The sequence below is a fragment of the Bubalus kerabau genome, chromosome 23 (genome assembly GCF_029407905.1).
Source record: "Bubalus kerabau isolate K-KA32 ecotype Philippines breed swamp buffalo chromosome 23, PCC_UOA_SB_1v2, whole genome shotgun sequence".
Lineage (NCBI taxonomy): Eukaryota > Metazoa > Chordata > Mammalia > Artiodactyla > Bovidae > Bubalus > Bubalus kerabau.
In genome coordinates, this window is record NC_073646.1 from 22,133,463 (window position 1) to 22,157,444 (window position 23,982).

The window sequence follows — 23,982 nt, forward strand, 5'->3', positions numbered from 1 at the left end:
CTTCCTTCAAGGCCTAACACAGGGAAAGCCCTTTATGAACCTCCCAGGCAAGAGACAATTGCTGCCTTCATCTAGCTCTCAGCTTCCAGTTCTGTTCTCAGTAAATCTACCCTTCATTGTAATTAAATTGTTCACGTGTCTTCCCCACAAGGCAGCAAACTCCAGAAAGATAAACTTTTCACCCCCGGTGCTCATTTCTTGACAAGTGCACAGTAGATACATGAAATTATTATTAACTCTGGTGTGTATTTTTTTTTATAATTCACTATTCTGGTTAGTTAATTTGATACTTTAAAGTCTCCCATTAGGACTTCCCTGGTGGTGGTCCAGTGGTTAAGAATCCACCTGCCAATGCACAGGACACTGGTTCAATCCCTGGTCCAGGAAAATCCCCACATGCTACAGAGCAACTAAGCTCATATGTCACAACTACTGAGCCCGTGAATCCTAGATCCTGTGCTCTAAAGCAAGAGTAACACCACAATGAGACCACGAACAACAACTAGAGAGTAGCCCTCCACTCTCTACAACTAGACAAAGTCCGAGTGCAGCAACAAAGACCCAGCACAGCCAAAAATGGAAGAAAAAAAAAAAGTCTCCAATCAGGATAGCCCATCTTCCTCACTGACACAGAGAGCCACTATAAGAGGGGTGTGGGGGAAGGATGGAGTGGGAGTCTGAACTTAGCAGACACGGACTATTATATATAGAATGGATAAACAAATTCCTACTTGGTGTACAGCACAGGAAATGATCTATATTCAATATGCTGTGACAAACCATAATGGAAAAGAATGTGATAAAGAATGCATATATGTAAGTATATACAGTCAGTCAGTCAGTTCAGTCGCTCAGTCGTGTCCAGCTCTTTGCAACCCCATGGAAGCAGCATGCCAGGCCTCCCTGTCCATCACCAACTCCTGGAGTTTACTCTAACTCATGTCTATTGAGTCAGTGATACCATCCAACCATCTCATCCTCTGTCGCCCCCTTCTCCTCTTGCCTTCAATCTTTCCCAGCATCAGGGTCTTTTCAAACGAGTCAGCTCTTCGCATCAGGTGGCCAAAGGATTGGAGTTTCAGCTTACTGAATACATATATATAACATGTATAACTGAATCACTTTACTGTACAGTAGACATTAACACAACATTGCAAATCAACTACAGGTAACAAGATCAATTTTTTTTTAATCCATTAAAACAATGTCTTCCCTATACATCTTCTATATTCCTTTTGCCAAATCTAAGAATCAGTTGACCAGTTATTTCATCTTCTTAAAATTCACTCCAGTAAGTTTTAAAAGGTAACTTGACAGCATTGCCGAAAGTGGAAAGCAAGATCCCAAATCTGCAAGTGCTGCAGAGAGACGAGCAGCGGGGCTGAGACCTGGATGTCCCCACGAGGACTGCGCGGGAACCAGACCCGGGCTCGCTCGCTCTCCACGCGAGGCGCTGACATTTACTGGCCACTACGTGCACCCCCGCGGACCCCGGGCCCGTTAGAGAGCTCTGCCCGGCCGCTCACCCTCCACGGCGTGGTTCACCTCTTGGATGAACAACTGCAGCTTCATCACCAGGGTGGCTGCGTGGCTGTCCGCCTTCCCGGCCGCCGCCTCCTTGGGGCCAGCCCTGAAGGCCGCGTTGATCCACTCCTTCACGTCGAAGTCTTCCGCCAGGAACTTGGAGAAGTCCATGGCTGCACCGTCGCAGCTCGTCGTCCAAGCCTGAAGACCTGGCTCCGGGCGGCCACTCGGCTGCAGAAGCAGGCAGCCCTGCGAGAGCACCCGCGGCAGCCTGGGAAGCAGCGGGCGGGGACCGACCGCGCCGGAGACAGACCCCTCCACAGCCTCTGGATCAGCGCGCTGATGTGTACGCCCGGGATTGACCCTCGCCGCGCGCCGTACTTCTTCCGGAAGTAGGTAGCCGTTACTATAGTGATTGCAGACGTTCCGGGAAACGCGGCGGGCTGCGAACGTCCAACAGGAGGAGCGTCCCTCTTCCTCTGCTAAATGCCGGCTGGGCGCTTAAATATGTGCTTACTCTAAAGCCCTTACTTTTATTAGCACACTTAGTCCTCACAGTCCTTTCAGTGCTATTGTTCTCTCCCAACTTAAAGTGGAAGAACTGAGGCAGTTAAGCAAGTTGTTCAGTATCACGTAGCTAGAATGTAGCGCAGTGGGATTTGAACTCAGGCAAGCCTACTACTGAAACCTGAATTCTTTGCCGAGCTTCAGTGCCTTCCCAAAGCGGGCAGACGAATTTACGTGACCCGGTCTCTGCCCACCACGCTTCCAGCTCCTGTCTCACTGTTCTAGCCACGCTGGCCTCCTGTCCGTGGCCTGAGACACAAAACTCTGGAATTCGCCATTCGGTACTGTTTCCTCTAGCTTAAAGCAATGTGATACCTCGGGAAAGAGATATCTGGGAAGGCCTCCTTTGTTATAGGATTCAAAATTTAAAAAGCAAACAAAAGCATCCTTTGGTTACACTGTGCTTAATTTTGCCATTTATCTGTTCTCATCCAGGCATACTCCAATTCAGTGCATACAGTAGTTCCTGAAGACTATACAGCTAAGAACCTAAATCCGCAAATTATTAATAGGAAAGATAATACGCTCGCCTGGTAGAAGCAAACTGATCTAGTCCCGTGGCATGCTCAGAAGACTTGGGTGCCTGTAATTGCCGTATGCCCCTCTCCTCCCCGAGGAGCTGAAGTTTAAAAAAAAAAAAAAAAGCTTTATTGATTAATAACTTACAGGGCATACAGTTCACTCGCTTCAAATATACAATCCAACGATTTTTAGCAAATTTAACAAGGTGGGGTATCTTCACAAGAACATTTCCATCAGCCAAAAAATTCCTCCCTGCTTGTTTGCACTTAATCTCTGCCCCCACCCCCAAGTCCCAGGAAGCCACTGATGTGCTTTCTGTCTCTACAAATTTACCTTTTCTGGACATTTCAGACACATGAAATCATGCACTATGTAGTCTTCTGCATCTGGCTTCTTTCACCAAGCATAAAGTTTGTTCCCTTACGTTGCTGAGTTGTATTTCATTGTGTGGATATGACATATTTTGCTTATTCATGCACTAGTAGATGGACATTTATGCTGTTTCTAGTTTAAGGCTATTAGAGAGGTTTCCCTGGCAGTCCAGTGGCTAAGACTTTGTGCTCCCAATGCAGGAGGTCCGGGTTCAATCCCTGGTCAGGGAACTAGATCCCATATATGACAACTAAGACCTGGCAGTCAATTAAATAAGGCTATTAGAAATAATGCTGCTGTGAACGTTCACTAAATGTCTTTGTGTGGACATGTTTTCATTTCTTTTGAATAGATTCCTAGGTGTGGAACTAAGTGGTAAGATAGATTTATGTTTAATTTTTAAAGAAACTGCCAAACTTATCCCCCATACCACTTTACATTACAGTCAATGAGGTATGAGGGTTCCAGTTCCATTTGGTATGTAGTGGTAAGTCTTTGTTGCCTTAATTTGCATTTCCCTAATAGCTAATGATATTGAACACCTTTTCATGTGCTTATTAGCAGTTCTTACCTCTTCCTTGATGAAATATATTTTCAAAATTTTTGCCCATTTTCAATTGGCATTGCTTATCTTCATATTCAGAGAAGGCAATGGCACCCCACTCCAGTACTCTTGCCTGGAAAATCCCATGGACAGAGGAGCCTGGTAGGCTGCAGTCCATGGGGTCTCGAAGAGTCGGACGCGACTGAGCGACTTCACTTTCACTTTTCACTTTCATGCATTAGAGAAGGAAATGGCAACCCACTCCAGTGTTCTTGCCTGGAGAATCCCAGGGACAGGGGAGCCTGGTGGGCTGCCATCCAGGGGTCGCACAGAGTCGGACACGACTGAAGTGACTTAGCAGCAGCAGTAGCAGCATCTTCATATTGCGTGCATCCTCAGTCGCTTCAGTCGTGTCCGACTCTGTGTGACCCAATGGACAGTAGCCTGCCAGGCTCCTCTGTCCATGGTCTTTTCCCGGCAAGACTACTGGAGGGATTGCCATGTCCTCCTCCAGGGGATCTTCCTAACCAGGGGATTGAAACCTGTCTTCCTGAGTCTCCTGCACTGTAGGCAGATTCTTTACCTCTGAGCCACTGGGGAAGGTCTGTCTAAATATTATTGAACTGCAAAGCTATTTATGTATTTTGTATGTAATTCCTGAATTAGAGGTGTGGTTTGCAAATATTTTTTCTCAATCTATAGCTTGTCTTTTCATTTTCTTAATGATGCCTTTTGAGGAGCATACATTTTTAATTTTGATAAATTCCATTATCTTTTTCTATTTTATGAATTATACTTTTGATATTATATGTAGGAAATCTTCACTTAACCAGAAATCATAAACTTATATATTTTTCTCTAGAAGTTTAAAAATTTTAGCTCTTACATTTAGATCCAGTTTGAATTCATTTTTTGTGTATGATATGAGGTAAAGGTCTAAGTTCTTTTTTTCTTTTTTTCCTTTTTTTTTTTTTTTTTTTTGCATGCAGATATACAACTCTCCCTGCCTGCAATGCAGGAGACCCAGGTTTGATCCCTGGGTCGGGAAGATCCCCTGGAAAAGGAAATGGCAATCCACTCCAGTATTCTTGCCTGGAAAATCCCATGGACAGAGGAGCCTGGAAGGCTACAGTCCAGAGGTTTGCGAAGAGTTGGATACAACTGAGTGACTGACACACACATACAACTCCAACTCTCCCAGGACCATTTGTTGAATAGACTTTTCCTTCTCCTCTGAATTGCCTTTAGATCTTTGTCAAAAATCAAATGACATAAATGTAAGGGTTTCTGCACTTTAATTCTGTTCCATCATCTATACTCCTATTCTTGTACCAATACCAAACTGTCTTGATTCTGTAGTTTACATAAGTTTTGAAATCTGGTAATGTAAGTCCTCTCATTTTATTCTTTTAAAAAATTGTTTTGCTACTCCATACCGTTTGCATTTCCATATACATCTTATAATCAGCTTATCAATTTCTACCCCAAAAGTTGCTGGAATAGAGATCATATTGAATTTATAGATCCATTTGAGAACTGGCATCTTGACAGGGTTGAGTCTTCAAATCCATGAACATGAAATGCCTCTCCATTTATTTAGAGCAGAATTTTCAACCTTGGTGCTATTGACATTTGGCACCAGATAATTTTTGTTGTGGAGGGCTGTCCGATGCATTGTAAAATGTTTAACTGCATTCTTGGCCTTTACTCACTAGATGCCAATAGCATCCCCTCCCCCAAACTGTGACAACCAAAAATGTGTCCACATTACAGCTGTCCCCTAGTAGGAACAATAGTAGTCAAACATTGTACATTGTAAATGTCTTCTACTACTTTTGCTAAATGTATTCCAAAGTATTCATTTTAATACTACTGTGAATGAAATTTTCTTAATTTGATTTTCATATTGTTCCTTGTGTTAGAAACACACTTGATTTTTGTATGATTCTCTTGTATCTCTTGAACATCTAAATTCAGTTCTAGTTTGTGTGTGTCTATATGTATGCTGGAGAACTGAGTTCGATTCCTGGGTTGGGAAAATCCCATGGAGAAGGAAATGGCAACCCACTGCAGTATTCTTGCCTGAAGAATCCCATGGACAGAGGAGCCTGGCAGGCTACAGTCCATGGGGTCGCGTGAGTCAGACATGACTTAGCACTGTCTTTCTTTTCTTTTGTCTTTCTGTGTGTGTGATTTGTCCACATACAGAATCATGAAAAAATGAAAAATTTTCCTTTTTTTCTCCAGGTTGGATGTCTTTCTTTTTTCCATCTACTAAATGTGCTGGTTAGAATCTTCAGTGCAGTGTTGAACAGAAGTGGCAACAGACATCCTTTTAAGGATCTGTCTTTAGCATCCAGTCTTTAATCATGAAGTACGATGCTAGTTCTACGTTTTTCATAGTTGCCCTTTTTTTAAGTCGAGGAAGTTTCGTTCTGTTCCTGTTTTTTCATCAGTATGTTAAAATATTGTATTTTATAAATTGTGTGGTTTATTCATATGATGTATAAGTATACAGCAGTAGTTTTTTGGATGGTAAACCAATCTTGCACTCCTGGGATAAATTCTACTTGGTCATGGGGCATAACAATTTTATATGTTACCAGATTTGCTTTGTTAATATTTTGTTGAGGATTTTCATGTCTATGTTCATGGGGGAAGTTAGCCTGTAATATCATTTTGTGATCTTCGTCTAATTTTGGTTTAAGGATATCACTGGTCTCATAGAATGATCCACATAGAAGGATGTGATCCTTCCTTCTCCATTTTCTGAGTTTGTAAAGATTATAACGTCTCTTCTTTAAATAGCTGACAGGATTCAAAGTGAAGCCATCTGGGCCTGGACTTTCTTTGTGGGAAGATTTAAAATTATTAATTCAACTTTTTTACTTGTTATAGATCTATTAAGATTTTGTTTCTTCTTAAATCAGTTGGTATGTTGAGAAATTCTACAAATTTGTCCATTTCATCTAATCTGTGAAATTTTTTGGCAAAAAATTATAACATTCTCTTATAATCCTTTTTAACTTCTGTAGAATTGGTAGTAATTGCCCCTCTTTATTTCTTGACTTTGGCAATATTTGTCTTTTTTTCCCTTGGTGGTCTATCTAGCTAAAGTTTGTTGATTTTATTAAAGTTTGTTAATTTTATTTTTCCAGAAATCAAGGAAAAACTAAAGACCCTCTTGATGAGGGTGAAAGAGAAGAGTGAAAAAGCTGGCTTAAAACTCAGCATTTAAAAATCTAAGATCATGGCATCCAGTCCCATTACTTCATGGCAAACAGATGGGGAAAAAATGAAAACAGGGACAGATTTTATTTTCTTGGGCTCCAAAATCAATGCAGATAGTGACTACAATCATGAAATTAAAAGACGATTGCTCCTTGGAAGAATAGCTATGAAAAACCTAGACAGTGTATTAAAAAGCAGAGACACCACTTTGCCAGAAAAGGTCCCTCGAGTCAAAGCTATGGTTTTTCCAGTAGTCATGTAGTGAATGTGAAAGTTGGACCATGATGAAGGCTGAGTGCTGAAGAATTGATGCTTTTAAATGTGATGCTGTAAAAGACTGCTGAGAGTCCCTTGGACTGCAAGGAGATCAATCCTAAAGGAAATCAACTCTGAATATTCACTGGAAGGACTGATGCTGAAGCTGAAGCTCCAGTATTTTGGCCAACTGATGGGAAGAGCTGACTCACTGGAAGACACTGATGCTGGGAAAAATTGAGGGTAGAAGGGCGACAGAGGATGAGATGGTTAGATGGCATCACGGACTCAATAAACATGAGTTTGAGCAAATTCCGGGAGATAGTGAAGGCCAGGGGAGCCCGGCACATGGCAGTTCATGGGGTCACAGTCAGACATGACTCAGTGAGCAACGTGAACCACCACCACCTTGCTTCAGCCTTCTACTCCCTCCCCTCTCTGCTGAGCTACTGTTACCATAGACAGTATGTTTCTTTGTTATAAACACAAGACATTTTTTATTATTGTTTTGTGCAATTGTCTTTTAATTAAAAGTACCTTCACCAGTATTTTTTGCTTCTTCATGTAGACTTATTGTTCACTTCATTTCAGCCTGAAGAACTTTAAGAAAGCTTTTTTCACAAGACAAATCTGCTTGCATCAAATTATCTGCCTTTAGTTGGGTATATCTTTATTATACCTTCATTTTTGAAACACAGTAATGCTGGATAAGAATTCTTTCCTACTCAGACCATTGAATATGTCATCCCACTGCCTTCTCTATTGTTTCCAGTGAGAAGTCAGCTCTTAATCTATTATGAGCTTATTGTATGTGGTAAGTCATTTTTCTCTAAAGGCTTTCACAATTTTATCTTTAGCTTTTAAGTTTGGCTACAATGTGTCTAGGTCTGGGTTTCTTTGACTTTATCTTACTTGAAGCTTGTTGAGTTTTATAGATGTGTAGTTTTTCAGCAAATTTGGGAAGGCTTTGGATGTTATTTCTTCAACCAACTTTTCTGCCCCTTTTTCTCACTTGTCCTTAGGGGACTCCCATTATGTATATGTTGGTGTGTATTTGGTCACCATACACCTAATTGTGTCTCACAGATCTCTGCAGCTTTATATATCTTTCTTGTTTTTTCTGCTATTCAGATTGAGTAACTTCTATTGGCCTATCTTGAGGCTCACTGAGTGTTCTTAGGAATGAAGTCACTCGTGGCAGGACAAGATTGAAGACATCTAGGTACCTGACCTGGAGAAGGCAATGGCACCCCACTCCAGTACTCTTGCCTGGAGAGTCCCATGGACGGAGGAGCCTGGTAGGCTGCTAAGAGTCGGACATGACTGAGCAACTTCACTTTCACTTTTCACTTTCATGCATTGGAGAAGGAAATGGCAACCCACTCCAGTGTTCTTGCCTGGGGAATTCCAGGGACGGGGGAGCCTGGTGGGCTGCCGTCTATGGGGTCGCACAGAGTCGGACACGACTGAAGCGACTTAGCAGCAGCAGGTACCTGACCATGGACTGCACACCAGTCCTAGGTCCACTACCTTTGCGGTCCTTGAATTTGCAAGTGGTATGGATTGAATTGTCTCTCCCCCCACCGCCCAGCCCCCAGGAGAGATACAAATCCTAACCCCTAGTCCTTCTGAATGTGACTTTGATTGGCAGTGGCATCACTGCAGATGTAACTAGTTAAGATGAGATCATACCAAGTAGGGTGAGTCCTTAATCCAGTAAGATCGGTATCCTTACAGGACGGTCATGGGAGAACACAAAGTGACCATGAAGGCAGAGACTGCAGTGATGCAGCTACAAGCTAGGGAGGGCCAAAGACTGTCACAGACCCCAGGATTCTCCTACTGGTTTCAGGAAGAGCATGGTCCTCATTTTAGACTTCTAGCCTCCAGAACCACCAGACAATAAATTTGTTAAGTCATCCAACTTTGTTCAAGAGTGTCGGGAAGCTAATAGAGAGATCTAAATATTGCTTAAGCCGATGTTAGGAGTTTTTTCAATTTCCTGCAGCTGATCCTAATCTTTATTAAATCCAATCTTTTTTGCTGTCTCTGCACATATTATTAGTATCCTTAGCAAAATTTCATTGGTTTCCATAAGAGCAGGAGAGGTTTTGAAATGAATATATTGACAAAATGGAAGTAACCACAAGTTAAGGTAGTAAATTAAAAAAAGAGAAATCTTAGATGAAGCGATTTGAGGTGAAATGCAGAGACTCCAGTTTGATCCCTGGGTCGGGAAGATCCCTTAGGAGTAGAAAATGGCAACCTGCTCCAGTTTTTTGACTGGAAAATTCCATGGACAGAGGACCCTTGCAGGCTACAGTACATGGGGTCGCAAAGAGTCGGATGCAACTGAGCGCACACACACATATATAAAGGGTACCTATCAGGTCTGGTATTTTGTTGACTTTATTAAATACTCACCAAAACTATGAAGTAGATTTTTAACATTTTTATCATGTAGAATATAAAAACTGAGGCCTAGATGTTAAGTAACTTGCCCAAGATGGCAAGAAACTAGAAACTGAACCTGACTCCAAAACCCATCCTTGTTTCACTCCCCCATGCAAGGGAGGGCTGCAGGGCGGACTTCAGCAGTCTTTGTTGTTCAGTTGTGTCTATTTTCGACTCCATGGACTGCAGCACACCAGGCTTCCTGTCCTTCACTATCTCCCGGAGTTTGCTCAGACTCATGTCCATTGAGTCGGTGATGTCATCCAACCATCTCAGCCTGTTGCCCACAGGAATGGGGTCAGTGGAAGGGAGAGGCTGGAGGTACACGAAGAGATCAGGAAGTTCACGTGCCAGTTTTAATACAAAGCACTTTCAACATGTGATTGATTCCATCTGCTGTCAGAAGAGAGGCGAGCAGGGGCTACTCTTTTTTTTCTGTTCAGCAGTTCATACTGATAATGGCATTATCACCAAGTCATCTATTGTTTACTAGCTCTGTCCTCCACTATCTCCCAGAGTTTGCTCAAATTCATGTCCCTTGAGTCAGTGATGCTATCTAACCATCTCATCCTCTGCCACCAGCTTCTCCTTTTGCCATCAAGTTACATTAAACAACAAAAAAGGAAAGTATGGACAGTTCATTTGCTTAAAAATGTCTAGAATATTTCCAAGGAACTAGTATCTCTTAGAAGGGCTGGTGGGAAGACTTTCCACCTTCTGTTGTTTGAATTCGGAAAAGCTAACATTGCGAATTAAAAATAAATTGCACCTAGGTGTGGCCTAGGTGTGCCCATGTTACTAAACAGCCAATAGGATGTGAATTAAAATATCACATAAACTTCCAGGAAACCTTAAGAACGCCAGCAGTTTTCCTTTATTCCTTCCTCCCCGCACTCCCTTTCTGCTGCCTAGAACTTCAGCAGCTAAAGCTAACATAATGTTGAGTACATCCTTGGGTGGTGACTTAGCACTGGTTGGAGCTTAGGTCCCTAATAACTTTGTGATGCTTATATCACTGTGGACTAAGGATGTCGCTTCCCACTTCCATAAACAAATGATGTTGCAGTGATAAAGCCATCAACCATTGCAGCTGCCCCTATGGTGTACTCTGAGGGGAATTCTGAGTTGAAAAGAAAAGAAAAAAAAAAAAAACACAGGATACTGGTCCTCGTTACTTAGGATGTGTATCAGGAATTATTTCAGAGTCCAGACTCTGGCACCTTTCCCATACATAGAAAAGCACTAAAATCATTAACTTGAGATGTCTGCTTTTGTGATTAGAAGTAATCTCTTGAAGTACATGGAGGGGAGGGGTGTTTTTGGTTTTGTAGCAGAAACTCCTACATATCCTGGCTCTCAGTTTAGCAACAGTCCCTCAGCATGTGGGTTGCGGCTCACTGGCTTAATTGCTGCAGGGCATGTGGGATCCTCCTAGACCAGGGATCAATCTGGGTTTCCCTACATTGCAAGGATGATTCTTAACCACTGGACCACCAGGGAAGCCCTCTGGATTTCTTTTAAATAAGAAAACAAGCCTCTGTGTTTAAGCCACTGCAGTTATTTCCTTATTAAACATGATGCTAGTGGTTTGATTCTATTAGGAATAAACAATGAATGAGAGAAAATGCCATTTCTTCATCTACTCAGATGATCAAATAGTCCATTTGCATTATTAATGTGGCTAACTGCATTCCCAAAGGCTCTACAGAGTGTATTCTTTCAATATGCCACTAGCTTTAACGTTAGTATTTTGGTTATGCACTCAAAAAACAGGAATAAACTAATAACAGTTATCTGTTTCAGATTTTAGAGACAGGATTATAAACTTTAATTTTCTCTAAGTTTTGAAATTTTTATTGCAACATGCACAATTTATGAGGCACAGTTCAAGGAATTTTTTTTTAACAGTGTGTACAAGTCCATCCTAAACTCCCTAACTATCCCTTCCCCCATACCCGCTGCCTGCAATCATAACTTTGTTCTTTGAGTCTCAGGGTTGTAAATTTTAGAATTACATAGCCCTGTTTACAAAATTTAAGTATTTTATAGGAAGTGTGTTCATTAGTTTCGAGTATATTGTTATGGCTTTCTGCTTTTGGTCAGATTTAGGCGTGTGGTTTCCAATATTTTTATCTATCCTTGATATTTACTGCATCTCAGTATTAATTTGAACCCTGCCAAAATTTTAAATATTTGCTTACATTTATTTCATGAGGTAAATTTCAGTTATGGGAACTTCACTGGCAGTGAAGTTCCAGTGGTTGAGACTCCAAGCTTATACTGCAGGAAGCACAGGTTCAATCCCTGGTTAGGGAACTAAGATCCCGTACCACGCTGCAGTAAAAAACCAAAAAGTTATGGTTAAGTCTGTTCATGTACTGGAAACCAGATGGACAAACATACAGTAAATGAAATGAGTCTTAGCTTACTACTATGCAGGATTGGAGTCACTTCATATATAACAACTCACTTCTCAAAACAATCCTGTTTGTTCTTTACAAGGAAGGAAGCGGAAGAGGACAAATTACTTGTCCCAGGTCACACGGCTAGAGGCAGTACGTGAAGCTGAAGAACAGAATTACAACTAAGGGTTGATTAAATTAAACTGTTGGGGCTTCAGAAGACCTCAAACTTTAAAAATCTATGTTATGTGGAGCCTGTAACACCATAGTAGGTGTTTCAACTTCTAAAATAATAGTATTACCCCTCACTTTAGGTCAGTCGCTCAGTTGTGTCTGACTCTTTGCGACTCCATGGACTGCAGCATGCCACCATGCAGCATATGTGTATGTATGTATCTTCAACATGTATATATTTTGTAATGTTATGTATGTATTTTCAACAGCATGAAAAGTATTACCTCTAGCCATGGAATAATGTATTCAAGACTAAAAGTCAAAGAAGCAGAATGTTTACACATTTTTAGATGCAAGCTTTCTCAGAGGGAACAGGGTATACCTGGGAACACGTTGGGCAAGGGGCAGAAAGGCCTGGAGTTTTTCATGCCAGCTCAAAGTAAACATGTGGCGAACTCTCTGGACTTCGGGTTCACCCTACTTCATCTACTTGACTCCGCTTCTTCCCAGTGAGAGATCAGGTGTTCCCTCTTAAAAAATACAAAACAAATCATGGCCAGCACTCTATTGTGTGTGTTCTTAGTGTAAAAACCAAACAAACTAGTTGACAGAATTCTATATTCTATATTTGGGGGTTGAGTAAGCACTTTCTGTATTAGATATATTTAAAGAATTTGTGATTTATAAACACTTTAGTAAACACTATTTGTATGAGAATATCACCTTTGCTTTCAACCTTTCATGTTTGATCTCTCAATCTACATTATCTCATTTTTAATGAGTAGTATTCATGTGTTTGGTCTTAAGTTTTTTATCCTTCTTTCAACCTTTACTATCTCCACAGCCCATCTACCCTCCCAGAGTGGCTTGCAGATGGAGCAGCATTTTAGCCCGAACTTAAATTCATTGGAGATAAAAGGAGTTAACTGCAGGTGGTAGTCAGAGATTATGAGAAAACATGGCATTGTGAAGGGACTTTCCTGTGGCTCTGGCAAAGTGTGCTCTATTCTTGACAGATGATGCCAGAAGGGTAGGGAGCACACAGTTACAGAGGGCACTGAATGCCCCAAGCAAGCAACTTGAATTCAGCTGCACACTTTTAGAGCATTGACCACCCATTTGGAATTTTTCAGCAGGGATCAGGTACCCAGATCAGAAATCTGATGGTGGCCAACTATAATGCATAATGGCTCAGAGGAGAACCGAGAGGCAGGCTACTGTAGCGTCAAAAAAAAGCTAAACCAAGGCGGTGACAATGCAGCGGGGAGGCCAAAATGCGGTACTGTTTAGAAACAGACTAGACGAGGGGACCACCCTGACGGCCCAGTGGTTAAGACTCTACCCTCCAGTGCACTGGGCACAGGTTCGATCCCTGGTCAGGGATCTAAGATCCTGCATGCTGTATGGTGTGGCCAAAGTTTTTAAAAAAGAAATAGACTAGATGAGGAAACAGTACTGAAGGAATGGAGATGAAGCAGGAATCAAGGATCCATGAAGGCTTAGAAAGGTGCTTTCAAATAAATGAACAGAGAGAAAGAGAGGGAGGCGGCTGTGTTCCACTTTAAGCACTTGGGAGGCAACAGTGGGAACCTCCAGATAAAGGCATCCACTAGGCGGCTTGAAATAGGACCTGAGGTCAGCAAGAAGGCTGCCACCCGCCTAGTGGTGAACCGCCCAGAACGCTCAGAAGAGCCCTCAGGACTAAATCCTCTGCCAACACATTTAAAGGAAAGACGAAAAGGAACAGTCAGAGGTAGGCCGAGAGACAGGGATGAGCAGGATCCTGAGAGGAGGAGTTGAGGAGAGGGGAAACGCGGGGTCATCTGTGCCAAACCTCCGCCAGACACACGATGGGTCTCCCATCAGAACAGAAGACCCACAAGGGCAGGGACCTTCTATCACTGCTTTGTGTGCAGCGCCTACAACGTGCCTGGCTCACAGCAGCTAGTCAACTACCAGTTGAGTGAATAAAGGATAAGGGCCATGTCTTAAGTGGCCGCTGAACTTCAGAATTAGAAGGCACCGCTGGCCACTTTCAGGACACCCACCCCCCACCCCCTTGCCCTGTCCAACTCCACCCAAGCCGAGAACCACTGGCAAGCTGTCTCCTAGACAACAGATGCATGTTCACACACAGAGACTCTACCTTTTAACTATGGGATAAAGGTCTTTTCATGTTGTCAGTCTCATTTACCCATTTTGGATGGAAGCTCTTCATAGCCAGGCATCGTCTTTACAATAGGCATTCTAGAAGACTTTATGAAATAAACTTGAGCCTATAAAGGCTCTAAAGACTATCTGAACATAAGACTTTAGAGTCAAATGAATCTTATGAGTTATGACAAATGAAGAAATCACCCCATCACTTACCTGTTTTGAGTTTTCACATCAAGCATACCTTGATTTTTTTTTTACAGCTCCCATCCGCAACAGTCTTGGCAGATTTTCAGTTATATGCAGGAAGTAAAAGATCAGACTACAAAGTACCCAATTTTGTGACAAAGAGCCCCCCCAAAAGCCATGCAGTTTCTGAAGTGGAATCCTGCCCAGACAGGTGAGCTGCTCAGATCTCATATCCTACATTGGGCCATCTCAGCCAGGCTTAGCCCTCTCCACTCATCAGGCCAAGCACGACTTGGAAAACACGCACAAATGCCTAGCACCTAGTAGGTGCTAAGGAATAACTGTAACAAGCCTGGAATTTTCTGTTCACACCATGACAAAATGTAACAAAAATCCATCTCTTTCAACTTCATTCAGATCTTCAGGGCTTCTCTTCCCTGAAAGAGTTCTTAAGGTTCCACATTCTTCAGGAAGTCTTCCTCACTTCAACAGACGAGCAATCCCTTCAAGCCTATCATCTCCAAATGCAACGGGCATTGCATCTCCTACTTACTCAAAACTCCACAAAGTATATTTGTTACACAGGTATTTATTCAATGACTTTCTAGATTTAGTCACCACTTGAATCATTGCTAAACTCTTTTCGTATCTCATTTGCATCACAGTTCTTCACCGTGGATTGTGAAGTCAACAGGCCAGCGTGAACCTGTCAGTTATGACTTACAACGACTGGCATGGTGTCACCATCAAAGAGTTCCGGGTAAATGGTTGCAGAGAAAGAGGAGGAGGATGGAGATGAGGGTCCTGAGGAAGGGTCCAGACAGGCTGCCCAGCCCATGGAACCTGAGGCCTGAATAAGGCCTGGGATCTGCTTCCCCCTCTGCCCTGAAGGGTCCGTCTACGGGCGATTCTAAGGCACAGTGGTAAAGGACATGACTGGCCCACCAAGCGCGGTCCTCTGGTCCAGTGGCAACCCCTCGCCTAGGACACAGTGCAACAAGTGTTCCATTCAGAAGATCTTCTGGGACATATGCAAGCAGCATTTGCTAATGGAAATGGAGACGAGGTCCTTCTTGGAAGAGAGCATCCCAGAAGACACTCTGCCCCAAGAACCACCAGGTCCCTTATGGGTCCCTGAGAACAGCAGCCTGGGAGCAACCAAGACTTTCAGAGGCTGACAAGGCACAGAGTGGATGAATGAAAAGGTAATAATACATGGAAAACAACAGTGACAACTTTGGCTTATAAAACCTCCAACCTGAGGCAGGGACATCAGTGTCCACCAACGTGCAAAACCAGACATGACCGCAGCAGATGGTTATCAGAAATGTTTTAGCATTTCCCACACTGCCTTCATCCCTCCCCCTCAGCCCCCTGGCAACACACACACACACACACACACACACATCTGCAGAATAAGTCAGAGGCTGGCATCCAGAGCCTGATGTCAGGACAGAACTCTTGGCACTCTGCACTAAATCACCATGATCAGTCCTATCTAGACAGCAAAAGGAACATTAGCCTAAGCGTGAATGGCAGGCTCTGTCCTGGGAGGAGTCAGGCTGCACCCAAGACTGCCAGGTCCGGAAAGTCTTTCACTTCTCCTACTTCGCTGAAAGGCTGTCCACCCTGGTTGAATGTCAGCTTATACCGTAACCGGATGGGCTCCTGGGCAAAGATAAAAGACCTTAAATTAGTGGGGAGTGACAGGGAGATGGGCCCAGAGTCAAAGCCTTTACCCACTAAGCAGTCAGCAAGTAACAGTATGTGTATGTTAACTCCACCCAAGTTAGGTATGCCTGTGTGACAGGCATACCCTGGCCTCGACCTTCTGGGACTACAAACACGGGGGGAGCCAGGAAGACACCCTGGGTGTCTTCCCACACTTTAGCAGCCCTGAGGTGGAGACCAGCTAAGACGACAGGCTGGCCTCACCTTTCCAGAGGATTCCATGGAGCTAGAGAGTGTGTGGACCACTCCCTTGGTCCACAGCTCTTCCAATCAGCCCCAAAGGAAAACAGACTCCAGCAAGGGACATTCCACCAGCATCCCAACCAAACTAAGACCTCAATACAGTTCTCTCCACCTGCCAGGCTGCCTACCTGGAGTTCAAGGGCCCCCATTTCCCTGCTAGCACAGATACCAGAACATACTTTGTGTGGATTGTCCAGCAGCAGCATCTGAGAGATCACAGCTGGAGGTGTCAAAGGACTGAAAGCAGGAAGCTTAGAGCTGGACGCCGGCTGCAGTTTCACTCTCATTGACTATCGGGGGGAGAAATCCAACATATAACTCATTCCTAACAAACTACAGCTTTAATGAGGGAGATCTGGTGAACAGGAGAGCTTGGCCTCCACCCCACCAATGGCTGAAAGAATCTGGAAGACCCTCCCACCCCACCCATACAGAAAGTGTATCTGTAGTTGTGTGGTCAAAGGTCAGCTTCTGAGAGGCAGCACATGGAGAAAGACAGCACATCCTGCACTGAATTCTAATTCTGCCTCTCACTAGCTCTGTGACTCTGGGCAAAATACTTAACCTTTCTGAACCCTGGACTGATAATTTGTAAGATACAGGTAATGAGAGTCGATGCCCTACAAAAGTACCATGAATGTTAGAAAGTGCATAGTTGGGGCGTCCCTGGTGGCTGAGTGGTGAAGAATCCACCTGCCATTGCAGTGCCAATGCAGGGAACAACTAAGCCCATTTGCCACAACTACTGAGCCCGTGCTCTAGAGCCCCAGCTCCACAACAGGAGAAGCCACAGTAATGAGAAGCCCGAACACTGCAGCCGGAGAGCAGACCCTGCCAGCCTGGATGGAAGGGCCGTTTAGAGGAGAATGGACACATGCGTATGTACGGCTGAGTCCCGTCGCTGTTCACGTGAAACTAACACAACACCGTTATGCTGCTATACCCCAATACAAAATAAACAATTAAAAGAAAGAATAGTCCCCACTTGTCGCAACTGGAGAAGGTCCGTGTGGAGCAACAAAGACCCACTGCAGCCATAAATAAATTTAAAAATAGTAACAAAATAAAAATAAGTAAACCTTAAAGAAAAGCAAATGCAGAGTTTTATTTTTGTCTGCCTTGAATCCTTCCTTTCAGGACAGGCCCCTTGCCCATTTCTTGTGAGTCTAGTCTGGCTGTTAACCTGTGTTAACTGACTTCCCTTGAGAAAGGGATGTAATATCCTACTTGGCCAGAGTACCTCACATCCCTGAACACGAGTTACTGGCCCAAGGTATACCAGTAACATCAACAAGGCCGGTCCCAGCCCTTTGTTGGGTAATCCATATGCAATGCCTCATGCCAATGGGCAGTTTATTTTGAGATAAACAGAGTTAAGGCCCATGTAACTGGAGCTGCTGGTGGCCGTTTTCCTGCTTTGTGGAGACTGTCTGTGAGAGAACAGGCTCCAGAAGGGAAGAACAAAGTCAAGAGAGGGAAAGTGACAGGCTCTTAAGGAACTGCTTACGAACCTACCCGAATCTAGCCACCTGTGAAGATACACATTCAGGAATCCCCAGTTAACTGAGCCAACAACATTCCCGTTTTATCTTCATCTACTTTAAGTGAAGATTCTGACCTTTCCATCTCATAGATAATGTCCCCAAAAAGGACCTGATGCTCAAAAACGACAGCCTTTTCTGAAGAATTCCATGGAGCGGGCCAGCCGCTGACTCACCTTTGGCACAGCCACTTGAAACATGATGTCCCAGACAGGCTGGGTGGCCGTGCTCATCATGGTCAACAGGAGCACCTGCACCTCGGGGTGGCCGGGGGCTCCAGTCTGAGAAAAGTGGAGCAGAATTCTGAATCCATTCCGGTCATACACGATAAGAGGCGGCAGGCTGCCTGGCAGAGAAGGACCCAACCAAGAGGATTAGTGCTACTGCAAACTCCCCTGAAGAGCAGCCACGCTTGACAGATGCACCGAAAGAGACGTGCATCTGTCACCAAGTCCTCCTCTCCTCCACTCAGCACAGCTCCTGGGCTCAACCCTCTGCACCACCATAACCCAAGTCCTCATTAGCTCTGGCGGAGTCCTGTGACATTCCAAACTGATCTCTCCCTGCCATCCGACCATGCATTACCAGTTAAAAAAAAAAAAATTAAAAAATAAATTTTTTTGAGCAAGAAATGATTATGATTAAAATAACATATGGGGACTTCCCTGGTGGTCCAGTGGCTAAGAGTCCATGCTCCCAATGTGGGAGGCGTGGGTTCGATCCCTAGTCAGAGATCTAGATCTCATATGTGGCAACTTAATCAAAAGAAAAAAGATCCTGCATGCCACATGCCAAAACTAAGATCTAGAAGAGTCAAGTAAATAAATATTAAAAGATAATGTGTGAACACCACAAAAAATACAGGATATCATAAAGGATGAAACATAAAACACCTTTACTACTCCCCAAAAATAAGCACCGCTAACATCTGGGTCTATATCCTTCTGGTCTTTTTTGTATAACAATATACACATACAACATCTCTTATATTTAATTTGACAAAACAGTAAAGACAGCAGATCTTTTCAAATTAATCAGGTCTTGGAAATACTAAAGGATTGTCCTAATTTAGCTAAGAAATAATTTCAAAGTTAATTTGGAGGGAAAAAAGATACATGAGACCAACTATAAGAAAAGGAGGGGGAGTAGGGCTATCTGCATGAACAAATCCTCAGATATGGACAAAACTGCAATCCAAAATGGCAAGTAAAAGAGACCCAAACCTGAGAATTTAACACGTCAAGAGAGTTTTTTGAAAATCATTGGCTAATTCAGTAAGTGGTAGATAAATGGCTAACCATCTGGTAAAAAGTTTGACGAAGATCCTTATCTCATGCCAAATATCACAAAATGCACATTACGAATACATACTTTAACAATGAAACTGCCAAAGATTTAAAAGACTGAAAATAATCATGAGGTATGGTGGTGAGGTTATGGGCAAACGGCAAACTTTCTATAAGGAAACTTGGTAGCGAAGGTCAAAATTTTAAACACAGCATTTCCTCTTTTATTTACTAATGAAATAACCAAGAAAGTTTTAAAAATGGGTCTCCATTTATTGCAATGAGTTGTTGACTATAACGCTGTTTAAACAGTAAATGACTGGAAACAAATTATCCTTCAGAAAGAAATTGAATAAATGAGTTACAGTACATGTTAGTGACACAAGTATGAATTTATGGATATAAAACAGTATATATACTATAGTACCAATTTTTTAAATATATGTAAATGGATAAGACAAGAAAATACACCAAGATATTAACAAAACTTCCATCTCTGGATGGTAATGATACAGATGATTTTAATTTTCTGTTCTCTTCTATCTTTTCTAAAACTATATTGAACATTTTTTTATTTTAATAATTTTAGATTTATAAAAAGTTAGGGTATATGGGGAAAGAACCTAAGAAAGAATGGAGCTATATGTGTGTATGTATGTGTATGTGTATACATATATATATATATATATATATATCTGATCCATTTTGCTGTATAGCAGAAACTAACACAACACTGTAAATCAACTATACCCCACTATACTCCAATAAAAATTACTTTTTAAAAAACTTACAAAAACATAAAAGAATTCCCATATACCTTTCACCTAGCTTCTCCAAATATTAACATTATATATAACCACTGTACAATGATCAAAACTAGGAAATTAATACTTTATTAATTTATTATGTTTAAAATAAAAATTAAGAACGCAAAGGGCCCCCACTGCTGACTTTACTTGCTCTGCCTGGCTCCAAGGTCTTCTGCAATCTGAGCTCACCACACTGAGCCACAAGGGCACTCTGTGCCCCAGGAAGGGGCCCAGGCCCTAGACCTGAAGATCTCAGCTGTTTCCTGCTCACGTATCAGGGTGCTGACCACAGGCCGTCACGTTATTTAGCTGGGCCTCCAGTCTCCTTCCCTTTGTAATAAGGGAGGTTAATATCTACATCTCCTGCTTTAATGAGGCTCCTTAGAGGAAGAGGCTCACCAGTCAAATCCTTCCTTTCCTTCTAATTCCAGCTCTTCTTATTTATCTCAGGTCACACTGAACATTCCCTTCCTGAATTCCAAATGAAGATCACGTCCCTATGTGGACTCAAGAACCCTAATTAAATTCTGCTTTCCAATATGCCTCAGAGTCAACCCCATGATAGAAAACTAAGAAAAATATCAGCAAAGAGACCATGAAGCCACCTGCCTTATCCTTTGCCTGGAGGCAAGATTTTGAAGATTAAGGGCATGAAACGATGCTATGGCTTTTAATAGTAAATAAAGCAGGATATAAAACAGTATAAACCCCCATGTACCTTCCCCAGTTTAAGAGCCACTCCTATCAATCCAGAGTGGATAAAGCTGGATGTCTAATAGAGAGGGAAAAAAGAGTGAAACTGTACTTACTGGGCTTAACAGACTCCAAAGGGACAAACACTTGCGCCAGAGGAGTGTTCTGGGAAGATGGGGAAGGAGCCAACGGGCCGGCCTCCCAGGACCAACCTGGAGAGGACTTGGTACCTGGTGGTACTTCCTTGGGGATACTTTTCTGTGGAATATAATTCCTGCAAAGAAATAATAAGATTGGAAAAACTGTAAGGAAATCTGGGAATCTGATTAGACTTTCTGAAGAACAAGGGAAAAAATAAATATAAATGTGTATGCATATGTGTGTATGTACATATTTTCAGGGTATATGAGTTTAGAAAAGTAATCTAACCCATGCCTCAATTTTCTTATCTGCAAAATGGAGACATTTTAATGTTTATCTCATAGGGTTATAATAAGAATTAAATGAGAAAGTGTATGAAGGGTATCTGTGTGCACAATAAGAACCCAATAAACTAAATAATGTTGTCAGGCAGTCATGTTACACTGGCCACATCATTCATACTTCATGATTTTGTCCCTTTGCAACACAAATCAAAAACAATTTGGAAAACTTAAGTCCAGACAGAAGTGACCCACCAAAATTAGAATGTCAAGTGGTTATAAAGAGCAAACAAGGAAGAAATCCGTTAGATACAAATAAGAATGACCTCCCAGCACAGCTCCATCTCAACCCAGTTCGGAGGTCTCCACCAGGGACACAGGCTCTCAGGGAGCTGTCTGGGGAAGGCAAAGTGCTCCAGCCTTGCCAGAGACAAAGGGACAGGATCTATGAAAATGTGTTTACATTCATACCTTAGAGCAACTCTATTTATATAAATCTGTACTACAGAAACTCTTCAGGTGCCTCCACACTGGAAGTTACGTAAATATCCGCGAGGGAAATGACGAAGTATACATTATATGTATATGAATTAATATTCAACTATCAGAATGAAGCCAATTTACATAAATGATGAAAATGTATCAAAGATGTGTGATATAAAAAACCACAGTGGGGTTTCCCTCCTGGCTCAGTGGTAAAGAATCTACCTGCCTTCACACCCTAGGGCCCCTGCTCTGCAATAAGAGAAGCCACCACAAGAAGCCTGTGCACCGCAGCTAGAGAGGAGCCCCCGCTGGCTGCAACTAGAGAAAAACCAGAGCAGCAACGAAGACCCAGCACAGCCAAACATAAAATTATTTTTAAAAAGTTAAAAAAAAAACCCATAGTATGGTACAACCTGTAAATTATAACCTCCTTTGTGTAAAACAAGCCACATATTACTATATGTGCAGGATAAAAGCAAAGAAGGCGCATTCAACCTCGTGTTTAGGGAATGGTATTTAGGATTTTCTATATGATCTATTTCTCTAGCGATCAAACATTGCTGCAAACTAGTGAAATCAGGAAAACAGAAAACCAACCTACAAAGACCAAAAACATCATCATCAGCTACCGCTGATGTTACTTCTGAAACCCCTTTCCAGAGGTCCTGGCCTTTGGCGTGTGTCCTCCTGACTCGGGGTGGACGGGGACTTAAAGGGGTGGCACACAGGGCAGCCCTCAGGGAGAGCGGCAGCCCGGCCAACTGCACACAGGAGCAACACTTCTCGGCTGCCTGCCCACAAGACTCACAGAGATCCCGGAGGCGGCTGTGGGCAGAGGAGGTCCAGCAAGTTCCTTTCTGCAGAAGGGCTCTGAGCACCGCCAGCTGGCAGCGTGCTGGTGGTGGGGTTCTTCTTTTCCTGACAGCAATTCTGACCTGCAACCTGTCAAACCAGGAATGGCTGAAGTAAGGCCAGCGTATGAATGACTGTGAGCCATGGTGACACCAGGGCACAGCTCTCCTGACCCCAAAGCCACCGCAGAGCAGGTAACCACGTCTCCTAGGGCAGGTGGAGAAAGGGCGAGAGGGCCTGACTCCTGAGCAGACCTTTGGTAAGCAAGAGTCTGGATACAAAGGAAGAGGGCAGGGACAGAAGAAGAGCAAAAACACGTCTCCCTCCAGGGGTTTAAGCCAGACAGTGGAAGTGAGGGAGAGGCTCTGGACCTCCGAGCCCACAAGAGCCACCAGGCTATGCTGTCACCCCCCTCCCCAGTGCAGTGCCGCCTTCATGAAGGCAGGTTTGAGGGACCTGCCCTCTCCTCTCCAGCCCCCAGGAAGAGCCTCCTTACCTTGCTTGTAGCTGGGGCATCACTGATTCCTGCAAGGAAGGAACACAGTGGAGGTGCACATCAGTAACTCTACCTGATACAAGCTGGAGACTAATGCCATCCTTTCTAGAGCACTCAGAAAGCCGAGACAGAGCAAATTACCGGAACTCATTCTACTCATTCATGGCAAATCTGAGACTGGGTACAAGGAAGATCTCTCTGAACTTCCCAGTATAACCCAATTCTTTCTAAAAACAGGCACACACTCCCCAAGGGGAATGGGCTTACTCTTCCCCTGGGAGTCAGGACCACGCTGTGCCAGCTCCCCCCAAGACACCACCCTTACCTAAGGCTGCCAGGTCCTGATGCAGTAAAGACGGTGTCACAGCCACAGCCTGCTCAGACCCGCTGTCCTCCAAGTCAATCAGGGGGCAGTTCTTCACGCAGCCTGTTGGATTCTGGAAGACTAGAAAACAGACAGGAAAATAAATATGAGTGAAAGCTCCACTTCCCTCAGGCCTCCTCCCAATCAAAAGACATCACACCCCCTTAGCACACCCCTGAAGAACCTTCCACTGCCGTTGATTGGCTTGACTCACAGCCTTGAGTGGCATCTGAAATACGAGGCAGCCAGAGGAACTGCCTTCCCATCCCTGCTATCACAGAATCCTCTTACAGTCCATCCAACCAGGACAGTAGCAGAGCGGATTGCTCCATCTCAGAGGCCTTTGAGGTTCTGACCACGCTTATCAGAATCATCTCACGTGCTTGATAAAAATTTGGGGTCCAGCTCCAGGTAATCTAGGTCCAAAAAGGTCTAAGAATCTGCATTTCAAGCACTATTTTAGACCAATTCTGATTTAGCTAGCCCAGCACTAGGAACCACTGATGGTCAATCTTCTTTGGTGCGTAGCTCCCCTAAGTAAGCACTCTCAAGAGGCACAATCTGAATCTGGCCCCAGAAGAGCCACCACACACTTCTGTTTACAAGCTAGCTGCTGCCCAGCAGTCGATCCGTGATGGCACGTGGGGCAGAGTCTGGCTGCATAAAACCAA

The 23,982-nt window shown here is 43.4% G+C and overlaps 2 protein-coding genes across 3 annotated transcripts in view; both read right to left on the minus strand.

Annotated features, from left to right (window-relative positions):
* COG7 (component of oligomeric golgi complex 7) overlaps positions 1–1,877 on the minus strand; it is an 87,015-nt gene extending 85,138 nt beyond the window's left edge. Inside the window, exon 1 of one of the 2 annotated variants that reach the window (XM_055561486.1) lies at positions 1,527–1,877. In XM_055561486.1, coding sequence (XP_055417461.1) covers positions 1,527–1,695 — 169 coding nt within the window. In that variant the 5' untranslated portion in view covers positions 1,696–1,877. The remainder of the gene's footprint in view (positions 1–1,526) is intronic. The other variant, XM_055561488.1, reaches the window with a different exon arrangement.
* A 13,084-nt stretch (positions 1,878–14,961) lies between these two features.
* GGA2 (golgi associated, gamma adaptin ear containing, ARF binding protein 2) overlaps positions 14,962–23,982 on the minus strand; it is a 29,553-nt gene continuing 20,532 nt past the window's right edge. The window contains exons 11-17 of the mRNA XM_055562711.1: positions 23,273–23,392; positions 22,948–22,976; positions 22,408–22,541; positions 20,808–20,965; positions 18,080–18,249; positions 16,542–16,652; positions 14,962–16,056 (exon numbers count right to left, since the gene is read on the minus strand). Coding sequence (XP_055418686.1) covers positions 15,946–16,056; positions 16,542–16,652; positions 18,080–18,249; positions 20,808–20,965; positions 22,408–22,541; positions 22,948–22,976; positions 23,273–23,392 — 833 coding nt within the window. The 3' untranslated portion in view covers positions 14,962–15,945. The remainder of the gene's footprint in view (positions 16,057–16,541; positions 16,653–18,079; positions 18,250–20,807; positions 20,966–22,407; positions 22,542–22,947; positions 22,977–23,272; positions 23,393–23,982) is intronic.